The sequence below is a fragment of the Engraulis encrasicolus genome, chromosome 7, assembly GCF_034702125.1.
Source record: "Engraulis encrasicolus isolate BLACKSEA-1 chromosome 7, IST_EnEncr_1.0, whole genome shotgun sequence".
NCBI classification, from domain to species: domain Eukaryota; kingdom Metazoa; phylum Chordata; class Actinopteri; order Clupeiformes; family Engraulidae; genus Engraulis; species Engraulis encrasicolus.
In genome coordinates, this window is record NC_085863.1 from 48,520,340 (window position 1) to 48,534,628 (window position 14,289).

Here is a 14,289-nt window from a genome sequence, read left to right on the forward strand (position 1 = left end):
CTCATTTTTCTTCATCAAAATTCGGGTCACATTAAATCAGTTGAAATTTGGTACTTTCTACATAACATGCAATGGTCAATACTTGGTTAGGACATTCTCTGTCTTCATAATGGCCATGATGCGTTTAACATTGAAGTCAATGGCAAAAACAGTGCATGGGAGTTATGGAAGCCCAGATATCCTTGATGCTTTTCTTGCAGCTGTTCTTGTTTGTTGACCTGGTACCCCACACTTCACTCTTCAATATACCCTGTAGATTTCCATGCCACGTTTTGGCGCTAACTCACCAGTTTAATTCTAAATAACCAGAAATGAAACCCCATTGAAAATGAATGGGGTTTAATTTCTGTTGAGTTAGAATTAAACTGGTGAGTTAACACCAAAACGTGGCATGGAAATCTTCGGGTATATTGAAGAGGGAAGTGTGGGGCACCAGGTCAGCAAACAAGAACAGCTGACAGCAAAGCATCAAGGATATCTGGGCTTCTATAACTCCCATGCACTGTTTTTGCCATTGACTTCAATGTTAAACGCATCATGGCCATTATGAAGACAGAGAATGTCCTAACCAAGTATTGACCATTGCATGTTATGTAGAAAGTACCAAATTTCAACTGATTTAATGTGACCCGAATTTTGATGAAGAAAAATGTGATTTTATAACAATATTCTAATAATGCGAATTCCCCAATTCATGGGTTTTTTTAGCTGGAAGGCCAACGTATATAAAAAGAAAAAAAATGATTGGAATAGTTAAAAAAACTGGGCCATGAATCTACAATCCATGACAGTTTAACATTATTGATGGAATTATGGAAATAAATCAACTTTTTCATGGTATTCTAATAAAAAGGCCTGGAGCTGTAGCTCTGCTGTAGTTCAGCAGCACTAGTAAACCAGATCAGAATATCTACATACTGTATCATATGTATGGTTATAATTAAATAAATTGACCATCTTATGACAGTGTAAGAAAAGATTGGGTCACAGCATAATGTGCGCGGAAAATTGTGGGTCCCAAGAAACACTGAACTAGAAGATTAATCCAATTTAGGCTGGCTTGCCAGGCTAGTGGCTGACAAGGTTCCAACTAAAAGGTATACAGTGTATTGTGAAAAAGGTATTGTAAAAATGAATGGCATTGCTTGAAAGTCCCCTTACTGTAATTCAATATGTTCAATTTTTTTATTTTTTATTTTTTGCTTGAACATTTGGAATTTGAGGTCGTGGGAGGCATACCGGTATGATACGATTTTGTAAACAATCCTACACATTAGGTCAGAGTAGCCTCTTTATCACATTTATAAATATAGTCCTCCATCCATGTCATTGAGCTATGTAATGCTGAAGGAGATAGTGAGAGAGGTTGGGAAATGTGAGCACATGCCATATGTACCGGTAGTATTGTCTCATAGCAGATGCAGTATATCATAGCCTCGTCCACCCTCACAGGGACCTGATAAGCAGGGAATCCGATTCTAAGCTTGCAAGTAAATTAGAGGTATGACTGGATGGATCTCATTGAGGCCTACACTGTGTGCCAGAATCGTGTTTTCAGACTCTGCTCAATTAGTTCTGAGTCTGGGGATCCCCGTCTTTCAGCAGCACCACCAGGATGATGTTTCCCATGATGGCACAGCACAGCACAGCACAGCAGGGGTGCATTCCTGACACGTGGACTCATGTCCAAGAGGTGTTGGACCAAACTCTTTTAATACAGCAGTCAGGCACGGAGCTATAGGGCGAGCAATTACCTCTGGGCCCATGACCCTCCCATATTGGTGGTGGGTGGTGGGGGGCTTTTATAACCTTAGAAGGTTGTATGGGGAACATGATAGTTGTTTTGCCCCTGGGCCCTGTGTTCCACCACTGCCAGCAGTCAGCCAAGCACCTTGCCCTGGTAGTGTGGAGTGTCAGTGATGTGACGTGATGTGACGACATCAACCAGCAGAGTGGGAGGCAAGGCCCGGCCTATGCAGTCTGCGGTTGATGCTGGTGGAAGGAAGGGCAGGGCTGCTAGCGATGATGGCCGAATGTCTGTAGGAAGGAAGGAGTATACTCTACGCAGGGAAGCTGACTGGGGGGACAAAGCGGTCAGTTGTCCCGGCCAGGCCCAGGGAGTGAGGTGGGCTAGAGCTGGGTCCGCATTACATTGTATGTATTAGGTTGGGGAGTTGTCAGCTGCCCTGACTGTAGGTGTCAGAGGGAAGCTCCTAAGGTGGGAGATGAATTACTCCTCTCTCTGGTTAGGTGCTGAGGGACACAGACACAGACAGCGTCATAACGAAGGTAGAGTCCTTCGAGGCAACTAGTGAGTGGGCAGCTCAGTGGAACTACAGGGGGACTGCTAGTCTAGAGCAGTGTTTCCCAACCAGGGGTACGTGTACCACTAGGGGTACGTGAGCACACTGCTGGGGGTACATGGAAAAATGTTCATCATAGTCACATCGGGACAGAGAAAGCGATATAAAACATGAATTAGGGGGTACTCATGATGACACGATGTTAAAAAGCCTTAGGGGGTACACGAGACAAAAAAGGTTGGGAAACACTGGTCTAGAGGCTGAAGAGTAATTATAGCAGGAGCAGCACTTGACAAAATCACGACTGCACTGAGGGGTGGATGAGGTACTCAAGAAGACAACGAGCTTGCTTATTATTACTCCCTAAAGTGGCAACCCGCATTATTTAGTCCCAAAGGTAGCTACGTATGTCAGCCATATTTAGGATCCTCCTTGCCCACATACACATTAAAAATACACATTAAAAATTCATCAAGCAATGAGTTTTCACTTATGTAACACTTCGGGCTGTAGGACTCAACAATGTAATTCCATGACCACCATAACAGCAAAGGAAAGAATGTTAATAGTGATATACAGTTGTATCACATTTAATGGATATGTTGTATCATATTTATCGGATGACTTAGATTAGTGACGCTAAGAGTAAATAGACATTATATTCATCATAATTTTTAGAAATCGCAATCCTATCTCTGCCATGATATCATTGCAGTAGTGTATTATTGACTAATGACACAATGATGTAACACGATAAAGACTGATAATTCTATTTTTTACTTTTGTAGTGCCTCAGCATGATTATAACAACCCAAAAATAGTGTCGCTATATAAATGTTAATTTGTTCTGGGGACTCGCCAATGGCATTTCACTGTTGCGTCTGGCCGCCGTATCTGGGCCGCATCTGGCCCGCGGGCCGCAAATTGAATAGCCCTGCTATATACCTATTACAACCTTCTCACCTGTCTTAGGGTGGAATTGGGCAAACTCTTGTCATTCTCTGTCAGTCTTTTGTCACAAGACATAGTTCATTACGGTCGCTAATCAGATGCTGCTTGTCTGTGAAAAGCTCATCACATTCTGCCAGGCTCCAGAGAAACTCATGCATATTGTATTTCACACAAACGCAGGCCACCAGTCTAAATGTCATCCCAGTCACAATCTCACCGAAAGCTATATGAAGAAAATAGGATTAATACATTTTACATGAGTGGTTATAAATAGCGCAACAGTGACACGTTGAAGCTGTAGTACTTGGTCATTCATTAGACAAATGGTCATAACCCGACGAATACTCAGCAATGCTTTATTTCATCCTATAATAATGAAGGTGGATGTTTTTAAGCAAAATACCTGAGCTATAGAACATCTAATAACCATCTAATAACATCTAACATCTAATAACCCTTTTCACAAAATACATTTTCCATATCTTGTATACAGATTTGGTCAACTGACATGGATTTCACATCCAATGATAAATGAGCTGTCAAATCATTTTTCTAAACAGAAACAACATTGTCTGTGGAAATTGTAACTCTTGCTTCAATGCTGTCTATGTAATTGTGGGCACCATGTCATTGTCTGACTGTTCTGAGCTATACACTCCACCTCATTTAACCTTCAGACTGCATGAATGATGTTGAGACTAAAACAAGCCCCATTTTGTCAGCATACCTGTCAGCTTTAGGACTCTAGTGTTCATTCTCAAGTCAGTGGCGAGACAGCTGGGGTTTTTATGTAACGTTTACTTGTTAAACTTCTTACTCACTTTATCGCTTGTCAATCATAGACCAAAACAGAGACATCAAGTAATTACTTCAGTCTATGGGCTGACTAGAGAACAACAATATTACATTGTTACATATCATTGGCAGACACCATTACATTGTTACATATCATTGCCAGACACCAATTAAGTAGTCTTCATACAAACACATTGAGTCACTGAATGCAGGGCAAGCCAACACACACATCAAAGTGTTGCTGTTGCTTTTGCAGCTCTATGTTGCTTGTGTTGTGCCTGGCGGGCTACTCTCAAATTGCTTTCTCTCAGAGGTTTTCAGACCCAGGAGCGCTTCCCACTTCGAAGGACTTCAAGCTAACCTGACTCTCTCCAGCTGGTACCTTTCACCTTTGTCTTCTCAAAACCATCTGGGTATCCACTACAGAGACGTTTTTCAATGATGTTCCTCATCAAAAATCCTGGCATGTGTTTGGATATTGCTGGTTGCTGTCGTGCCCCTTCAGCCACTAACATTGAAACTTGATGCATGACGCAGCTGAGAAGAGAACAACAGGTGGAATAAGAGTCATAACGCCGCCCATCTATCGAAATTCCCACCCCGCAATCCTGATTTGCTCATTCGTTCAGAAATGGTTCTGACTTTCACAAGCCTCAGATAGTTGCATGAGGCCAGATGGCATAAAGCAGGGGTGGGGAACATTGAGGGCCGTTTACGGCCCTTGAGGCCGCCTTATCCCGCCCCGGATATAATTTTAATGTTTGTGCAGCTTCACATGAAATATGACTTGGGTTTTTTTTTTTTTTTTTTTTTTAAAGGAATCTTACAAATTACATTTGCAATACAGTTGAGTTATATTCCAGGGGACCTAGAGAAGGTGGGTCTGTTGTAAAGGTGGCCACCTTCACTATAGGCCTAAAGTGCAGGGGGAAATCCTTGTTTGTGTTCATAGTACAGCCCTTGGAGGACTTTTATGGCCCTTGGAAGAATTTCAAGTGACCTTTCGAATCAAGAAGGTTCCCCATCCCTGGCATAAAGGGTTACCTCTAAGCAGCTTTAGGCTAAACATTTCTCAGCCGTTTAGTTGGTTGTCATGGGAGCTCCCCCTATAGTCTTCCTGAAAATCCTCACTGCCTTTGAAATGTAATGTAGTGATGTTCGGGACTTTGAGATTCAATGAGTAATTGGAGATCAGCCTGTGTAAGTGTGCTTTTCTGCCCACAGTGACAGCAGTAGTTGAGAACATCCTCATTTGCCAACTTATTATACTTTATATATATACATAGTATACGAATATAGAGGCTTTTGTGCCTTTATTGACAGGACAGTGTGAGATGGTGACAGGAAGCAAGTGGGAGAGAGAGATGGGGTAGAAGTGAGAAATTACCTTGGGCCGGAATCGAACCCGGGCCTGTAGCAGTGCAGTACCCTGTTGTTTGAGCCACGGCAGGGCCTCATTTCCCTACTTATTACATCATATGGATCCCGGAAGAAACTCCTTAGGAGTCGTCTCTACCTTATCAATCGTCTTTGCTTGCACCAGCTTGCGGCCTGGGTTCCCTGAAGGTCTACTTAGTGCAGGTTCTTCCACATTTTCGCATGTCTCTTCAAGAAGGAGACATCTCCAACTCATTAGTTAGGCCCCTTGAAGAGGGTCTGGGCCAGGGCCGTCGTTAGCCCTATTTTAGGTGGGCTTTAGTCCCCCTTACATTAGTATTAGACCCCCCTTTAACGATTTAGCAATTTTTTTTTAAATCATCTTTCCAAAAGCAAATGCAGTAAAGCACTGAATACGAACCACTAAGAAGGCATATTAATCTGAATACAAGTTCCTGTTTGCTTATTTATTGTTTAATGCCACTTATATCCTACTGCACAGCAATAAAAGCAGGATGCACAGCAATATGTTATGCAGGGGGGAAACATAATACTCATAACATAACATAATAATATTCATCAGTTGAAACATTTTGAAATGTTTTGTTTAGCTTACATATAAGGAATGTTCATTAAAATGTGAATTTAAAAAAAAATCCACTGTAACTACTGTTTAAAAATCGGTATGGTGCTCTTAAAATAATTGTTCGAGAAGACTCTTTTGCACACCTCTGTAGGTGGGCAGGTGCGTCAGATATTATCCCAGTGGGGTTGTCATTGATGTAAAGAAATCCTGCACACTGTCCATTCCACCAACAAACTTTAATACAACATGTGTGAGATTTCTTTGCTCTTAAAAAAACGAATTCATAGACAAAACCTTAGCAGGTGCGCTGAAAAAAAGTGCATTTTCTTCCTCTAGGTCTAAGCAGCCTGATCTCCAAAAATTCTGTGCTCCTGGACACGGATGTTAAGGACACGAAATCCGTGTCCAGGAGCACGGATTTTGCCAAAATTCCGTGCTCCTGGACACAGAATTGTTTTCCGTGCTCCTGGACACGGAATTGTTTTCCGTGGTCCTGGACACGGAATTGCTTTCTATAGGCTATTACCACAGCACTGTGTAACTCTATCATTAGAAAATACATACCAAATGCTAATTCTACACAAAATAATACAGAATTTTTGGAGATCATATTGGTCTAAGCCACCCCTGGCTCTCAAACCTAGTGACGGGCCTAGTCTGGGTTAAACTCCATAATCTCGACTCTGTGGGTTCAATTTTTGAAGTGAGTGTTGTAGGCCGCCTATAGACAATAGACAACACAATGGCAAGTACTCAGGCCCCACAGATTAAAAAAAAAGGCCTTGGAGGTCTTGCGACCTTTAATCCACAGTGGTAGCAATGCCGTTTTCATTAAAAGCGGTATTGGCTTTTGCCTGGCCCCCTAACAGAGTACGGAATCAGTTCTGTTCTTAGGCCTCATGGAATGCCTGACACGGTTATGCAATCCGGATAATGTCACAGAGCTCAGTGGTTGTAGAAAATGCCATTCTTCATGAAGTAGCGGTAAGGGCAAGTGCGGGATTTGTGTTCCTCTACCTTTTGTGTCCCAGCCAGGTAACCTTGCAAATACCACACAGCACAGACAGCTCATTGAAGCTACAGCTTAGCTTAGCTACCTACCATCAAACAACCCAAACTTTTGCTGTGAGGTTGATGAGATGAACCACCTCAATGCCACAGATTAGGCCTATACTAAAATAGTGCTGTTTCACCGTCTGATGTGAAAGTTTGAGCTGTGATCATTATGTTACATAATCCATGAAATTGCTGCCCTGATTTTATTTTCATATGAAGGATATACTTGAGTGAGGGCATCATAAAGTAGGCTTATGAATGCAATGTGCTCCATGGTCCACATATGCAAATGTATGTGATCATTTCATCAACCTTCATGGCTCTGTTCCCACAATGTAGATGTTGTTAATAATGTCTTCTCATTGTCATATGTTCTTCTAACAAACTGGTCCACAATTGCGTTCATCTTCCACTCAGATGAACAACTGCTGGCTCTCTGCCTTGAAGTCAGAATTTGGCATCTGTTGGACAGGGTGTGAATATGTGATAGGCGTGTCTCTGTCCAATGGTGTTTTAAAACAACTGTGGTAAATCTCAAAGCTTTCTTGTCCGTAAACCAACCTTTACGTAGCGTGCGTTCCCATAACCATCACAATTATAGGCCAATGAGAAAGCGAGCCTGATCATCCTGACCAATGAGCATCGCGTATTCCAGAGCAGGGCGGGATCATATAAATACAGAACAGCACATGTTAGGTTGCTAGAAAGTTAATGGCTTGAGGGAAAGAGAATCGCTTCAGGAGAGTTTCGGGATTTTTCTGAAGTGAAGCTTGACTTTTCTCAAGCAATATTACGATAAAGAAAGTAATAAGTTACTTTTGACCAATACGTGTGATATCTAAATAACTATGCAGGATGCAGTAGCCGGGACAGCAATGATGACGGACGGCTTTGAGGACGAGATTGACTCCGTGACTCCTCGCCCCCCTGCTTTAGGGATGGGGGTTGGAGCCACACCAGGACCCGGACTTGGTGGCCTTGGTATTGGCGCAGGAGGAAAGAAAGTCCGCTTTTTTGGTGAGGCAGGTGGGCCTACAGCAGATAGGATTGATTTTAAGCTCGCCGCAGCCGCAGTGCTCTCATCTGGCCCCGGATCTGGCAGCGACGAAGATGAAGTATCTGAGGTAACATGTTAAGCTAGTTAGCTCACTTGCTAGATAGCTAACTAATGTTGGAAGATGAGATTTTGTGCTAACGTTAGCTGACGTTAACATTTGCTAAAGCCACCCGAACCATTCCGTCCTCCAAACTGACAGGCGCGCTAAAGTTAGCCATAACCGTGTGTACTTACTAATGTATTTGACAGAAATTCAGCCATGTTAGTCAACGACACACACACCACCGACACATATGAAATGTATACAATGTCTTTTGTTTATTTTGGTCATCTCATGACTTTTTATACTCGTCTTTGCGGCAAGTTATGGCTACTTGTGTAGCCAGGCTAGCCTTTTAGCAGCTAATGCTAACATTAACTCTGACGGCCGCGTCTACGGCCTTGTAGCGTGATGAGAAGCTTAACGTTACCAGCTAAGTTATGTCGCCCACCAGCTGGCTAATTGTTTATCTTAACATGTTAGTCAGTCTGCCTGTAAAGGCGTTGCCTGACTAAATGGGTATCTTATTTAGATTTAGTAGTTGTTTACCATTATTGTGGATGTTTGCTGAACAGCTAATGTAAGCCAACATTGAGTGACAGCAGTTTTGACCAGGTCTTTCGCAATAATCTACAGATGTTTTCCTTTGCAGCAGTTGGTGGCACAAGGTACAAATTCAAGGAATAGCATAATAATCACTATTACTACAACAGTTCCCAATATGGTCATCAACAGGAAAAACAAACTTATAATTCACGTAAATAACTTGCTGTATACAATCTAGAATAATGTTGTTCTGTTTCAACTCTGCCAGTTAGGGTTAAAGATCTCGAGACCACTAAAACATTACAATGTAAGGGAATCAGTATGATTTGCATCCTTTTTTGTGCCCATACTTATTGAATAAAGTATCATAAAATGGCAGGGAATGGTTTTATTCCTGTTATTATGAGATATAGACTATCTGGAAGCATACTTACCTGAATGCATGTGAGATTATTGCTGCTAGGCCAAGACGTTTACTACTTTGGATGTTAGTTGATGTGGTATTCTGTGAAAACTGGAGGCAACACCCCACACACTCTATAATTATGGAAGTAGTTGTCAATTAGATGTCAATTGATGCCTGGTTCCCCCTCATTTATAAGGGGACTTACATTTAAGTGTTGATGCTGTACATGTCACTCCTGCCCAAGCTGAAAATTTAGAGCAGCTGGATCTCTCCCAAGTTTGAATCAATTTATAACCCTCAATGTGTAGCTGTCGAATGGAACACAGGCCCTTGAAAGCTGAAGGAAGTTTACATCTGACGTGCCGTTTTCATTCCCATACTTGCGTATCCTCTTCGTCCTAACTGGGACATGAGGCCACATTCATACACTGCCACTGAACCCTGTCTCGTGCCTTGGCCAGGGCTTCGTCCCAGGACAGCCGCTCATTTCCATAAAATGGTCAAGAAAAATAGTTTTTATATTTTTGTGTATTAACACTTTCACCAAAAAATCAAATGTGTCGTCTAAGCCCATAGCACTGACTTTAATCAATGTTGGACTTAAAAGAATTTGAATCTCTATATGAAAGAAGTGGCAACTGATTGGAAAGGTGATGTCAGACTTGTGAGCCCACACAGCCAGCCAGCCAGCCAGGCCAGGGGGAAGACAAGTAGCGTTTGTCCTCCCTTGTTTCTGTGAAGGTTTGCATGTGATGCCTCCCTTGACTGTCTAGAGGGCAGGGCTGTGTCACTTGCCTTTTATAACCTCTAATAGAGCGCTCCTCTGCCGGCTCCTGTTATTGGTATTTTGCCTGGAATTCAGATGAGTGGTTTATTAAAGGCAGGGGGACAAGTCCATACCAAGTGGCTTTGTTTTTGCAGCTCTCTTTAGGACACCTGCACTATTCAGTTGGTGACAGTACCTCTCATACACTGTAATTTGATGAATTTAGCTTGTCTTACATCATCACATTTATACCAATATATCTCTATTTTGGTGTGAAGAGTAATGACCAACCTCTGACTCACCAGACAATGCATATGGGCCTTTACGATTATTTTTTATTTTCTTTTTTAGTGATTCAGCAATAAATCTTAACAATGTCATGTAATATTTTAATGGTCTATGCACCCTTCTAATAATAAGGTTAATAATGGGATGGTAAACTGCTGCAATGCAAGCAAGTCACCAAAATACTGAAAAGTAGCCAGACATTCGTTGGGCTGTTGATGTAATGACACAGAAGCAAGCGACATGGGAATTGAACATAATTTACATACCGGATGGATCAGGGGCAGTGATGATCACAGATGTCATGTGCACTGAAAGGTTGACCTGAGCGGAGGGCACCTGTAGATGGATCGGGGCATGGAGAGGCGATGAGGTGAAGGAGGAATTGGGGACACTGAGACAGGGAAGAGTGCCCTAGTGCCACAGACCTCCTGTGATGTCATGCGCAGTGGCTCTCCTAAGCATTTACCTGTACAGTGATTGCATTTGTGCTCAACAAACAGGATCAAGATTCAAAGGAGTGTAAACACCAGTTAAAAAGCAGTAATTGGCCTCATGTTTACAAGAATACTGATGAAATGTTATTTTTTAAAAGACACAGAGGAGGTTATGGAGATCCAAAAGTGAATCCTTACCTTGGACTTTCTGACGTTAAATTGGGTGGCAAAATAAAGACAGCCCTATTAGCAATGCTGTGAGAGGCAACCATTGCATTTCATGTAACACTCGAAGAGAGCATAGGCACATTGATGGAGAGTGGCACAGGTGTCATTTTGTTGCTAACTTGTTGAAGTCAGCGTAGTTCTTTTATGAAGGTAAATAATGACGGAAGTTATCAATTATGCTCTATCATGATGGAGAGAGAATCTGCAATACTAAAATGTCAGAATTGTGCCAGTCATCCTCCGTTATGCACATAATTATACTTATTCACCCAGCTGCTATAGTTTTTCCCCCACCACCACAATTCTAAGAAACTACACTTGTCCATTCATTTTGAAAAATGTTCTTTTCAAGCCTGTTTGATCCTTTTGGAAGAAATATGTTCAGATCAGTTGTATGTTATTTTTACTCGATCATATGATCTGCATCACTAAATGTCACTTATTGATTACTCTACATAGTTTTGCAGATGCACTTTATGCCTTAAGTGCTAATGCCTTTTTGGCTTAAAATAACTGCCTAGAGCTGTTGCCAAGATGGTTGCAGAGTGGCAAGACAGGTTCACACACACACTATGGTAAAAGGCCAGTGGACATACTGTATAGGCAAAAAACTTCTGTCACTAAGAGCTGAAAACACTGGCGTTGTAAGTGTGCTGGTGTATCCAATAGCCGGCCTGGTAAAGGTCCATCAGTGTGGGAATGCGACTAATTGGACAGTTGACAAGAATGGGATGTGGGCAGTGATGGGTGAAGGTAAACACACAGGGAGGGAGCAGTGCAATGCTGAGGAGGGAGTGAGTGAGTTCAGCACATTTGGGTCCGGCACTGTGAAGTATAATATTTCAGTTGAGGTAAAGTAGATAACAGACCCACCTGTAGTCACTAACTCAGGCTGTCCCCGGTTTTAATCTCTCTGGCAGAAGAGTTTGGAATGTGGATGGCCTGGTGGCCAGTAGCATTGCATTGTGTGCTGCACACACACACGGCAAAAATCGGTAGTCTGACCTGCTGCACCAGTTGTACGCTTACCGGTAGGCCTATAGCTAATGGGGCGCATGTTCCTCGACGGTGTTTCCCGCAGAACATTTTGTCGGTGTGGGAATTTGTAGATCTCAAAGCAACTTTAGAAAACCAGTTCACAAAATCATTTTTTAAACCTTTTCACAGGACCTAGTCAAGGTGGGGCGCTCCTTGTTGTCAAAGTGTCCGCTTTTTTAAGTATCAAGTACTTGGGGAAGAAACCTTGTCCCTGACGCTTACTTTTAGCCGTATTGCCCCCTTTTTTGGTATTTAAAACATATTAGGCCTTTGTATCTGTAAGTTGCTAATAGTATGTCATACAGGTTTGTGGGTGGCATGCTCAGTAATGAGGAGCACAAACAACCGGACGTCGACATGGAGAACTAGCAAAACAGTTTGGTGTTTGATGTTCTATGTATATATATATATATATATAATAGGGCTTTTTTTCCTTTTTTATTGTTGACAGGGCAGTGGAGGAGAGACAGGAAATGAGTGGGGAGAGAGAGACAGGGAAGGATCGGCAAATGACCTGGGCCGGAATCAAACCCAGTTCGCCGGCGTAGTAACCCAGTGCCCTACCGTTAGGGCATGGCAGGGCCTGGTATTTGATGTTCTGTCAAACAGTGCTGACAAACTGAACATTATTTTTTCACAAAGCGAGTCTCTGTAGTGATCCTCAGATGAGCTTTGTTTTCTTGGATCACAGTGAATGAGGAAATATCCATATGCTGAATCAGAAAACAGAAACCACTCTGTTCAAAACAAGAAGAGGGAGAGCGAGAAAAAAGGACAAAGAGAAAAACCCGGGCCGAGCATCACAGATCACAGCCAGTGCATTTCGTATTTGATTAGTCCAGTGGTGTTGCAGGGCCTCCTGCCGAGATGTTTGTGTTTTAGTGGATTTTTTCCCCCAGCTCCTCTGTACTCTGTGCTGTTCGCATGTAAAGTGGCCCTGTGCTTGACCCTGGCCTGGTTATTGCTGCCATTTGCCTGGCCTCGCCTCTTGACTTATTCATGAGTGTGTTCTTTGTGTACTCTCTTGACTTCCTGGTGAGACGCGTCCGTTCTCCCAGTGCTCACCATTGCCACATATCCTCACCTAATACTGCCGTGCCTTGAAAATGTCAAGGGTATGGTTGCGAGAAATTCTTGTCGTGCCAAAACTGGTCTTTTTTTCCCCCCCACCTAACGTCAGTTAAGATATGGCGGCTTTCTGCAGTGCATTATTCTATGTTCTTGTCTTTATTCAAGGGATCTTCCTCTGATCTGAGGAGTCCTTTTCATGGGACATACACAGGGCTTCAGAGAGATTGATGCCTTTCAGAGTTGAGCTGCGCAGACGTGCTCCCAGTCAGTCTCAGCTTTAGACTCTAGAGCTCTGCAATGTCGCAGTATGCTTTTAATTATTCACCCAGCACATGTGTTTTCTGCTGACCACACCCTCCGAGAGGGTTTGCCTTTTTTTTGTTTTTCCCCCTCCGCGTTTTTTGGGTCAGTCCCTCTGGCACGGTGTCTGGTCTGCGCTCTGCCGTCTGCCTGCCTGCCTCCATGTCTCTCCTGTAACCGTCCCGCGCTGGAAAACTCTAGGAGACCACTCCTAGTAACTTCATCTCTCTCTGCATTTCTGATTTAGAGGCAGCCGCTCGGTCTCGGCCCAGCCAATGACCTAAGCCACCACAAGCAAACCGCACCAACGTGTGTGTGTGTGTGTCGTTAGGCTCACCTGTAACATAGTTGGCATGCGCACAGACCGAACTCTTAGATGCGGCTGAAAAGGTTTAGCGGCTTGAGGCGTAAGGTTTCCATTTACACAAATGGCCAATAGCTTTGTCTTTGTTGTATAACCATAATGCTTTACATTGACAAGGTGTAAAAATTTGAACGTAACGTTGACGTGGTCAAATGCAGGGCAGAATTGTGCTCATGAGTTTATCGCAAATTGCTGACAAGTTGTTTTTTAATGTAGGCTTTTAGTGAGGCATTTAAACAATTGAAATGTTCCTGAATTAGGGCAAAGTTAAAGCGAGTTAAGTTACCTACGAGGTATTATCATTACATTCGTTTTCCATGCCCTAGAGGGAGTTCATTTGGTTGGGACTGAGCGAGTACAATACAGAGGCACCAAATTAATTTTGCACTAAGGAGCTTTAGCAGAGAACAGTTGAGACTATATAAAAATACATTGTGATAAGTCACTTCAATCCACTGGAGCTCCTTATGATGAAAGACTGATAGCTACAGTAGTTATTAAGCTTGTCATCTTGTCTTTCGGGATGGCTAAACTTAGAAACGAGTGCCAATGTTACTTCAACATTACAGTGAGAAATTATTGCACCATGATGTGACGTTGCCAGTATGTGAAGTGTGAAGTTTTCGGGGGCATGTCCTGCTAGCTACATCTCTTTAGAGTGTTTTCACCCACACTGCTAGTCA

The 14,289-nt window shown here is 42.7% G+C and overlaps 1 protein-coding gene across 5 annotated transcripts in view; it reads left to right on the plus strand.

Moving 5' to 3' along the window:
* Positions 1-7,775: 7,775 nt before the first annotated feature.
* Positions 7,776-14,289, plus strand: part of ankhd1 (ankyrin repeat and KH domain containing 1) — a 60,110-nt gene continuing 53,596 nt past the window's right edge. For all 5 annotated transcript variants that reach the window (XM_063203787.1, XM_063203790.1, XM_063203788.1 and 2 more), the window contains exon 1: positions 7,776-8,192. In XM_063203787.1, coding sequence (XP_063059857.1) covers positions 7,917-8,192 — 276 coding nt within the window. In that variant the 5' untranslated portion in view covers positions 7,776-7,916. The remainder of the gene's footprint in view (positions 8,193-14,289) is intronic.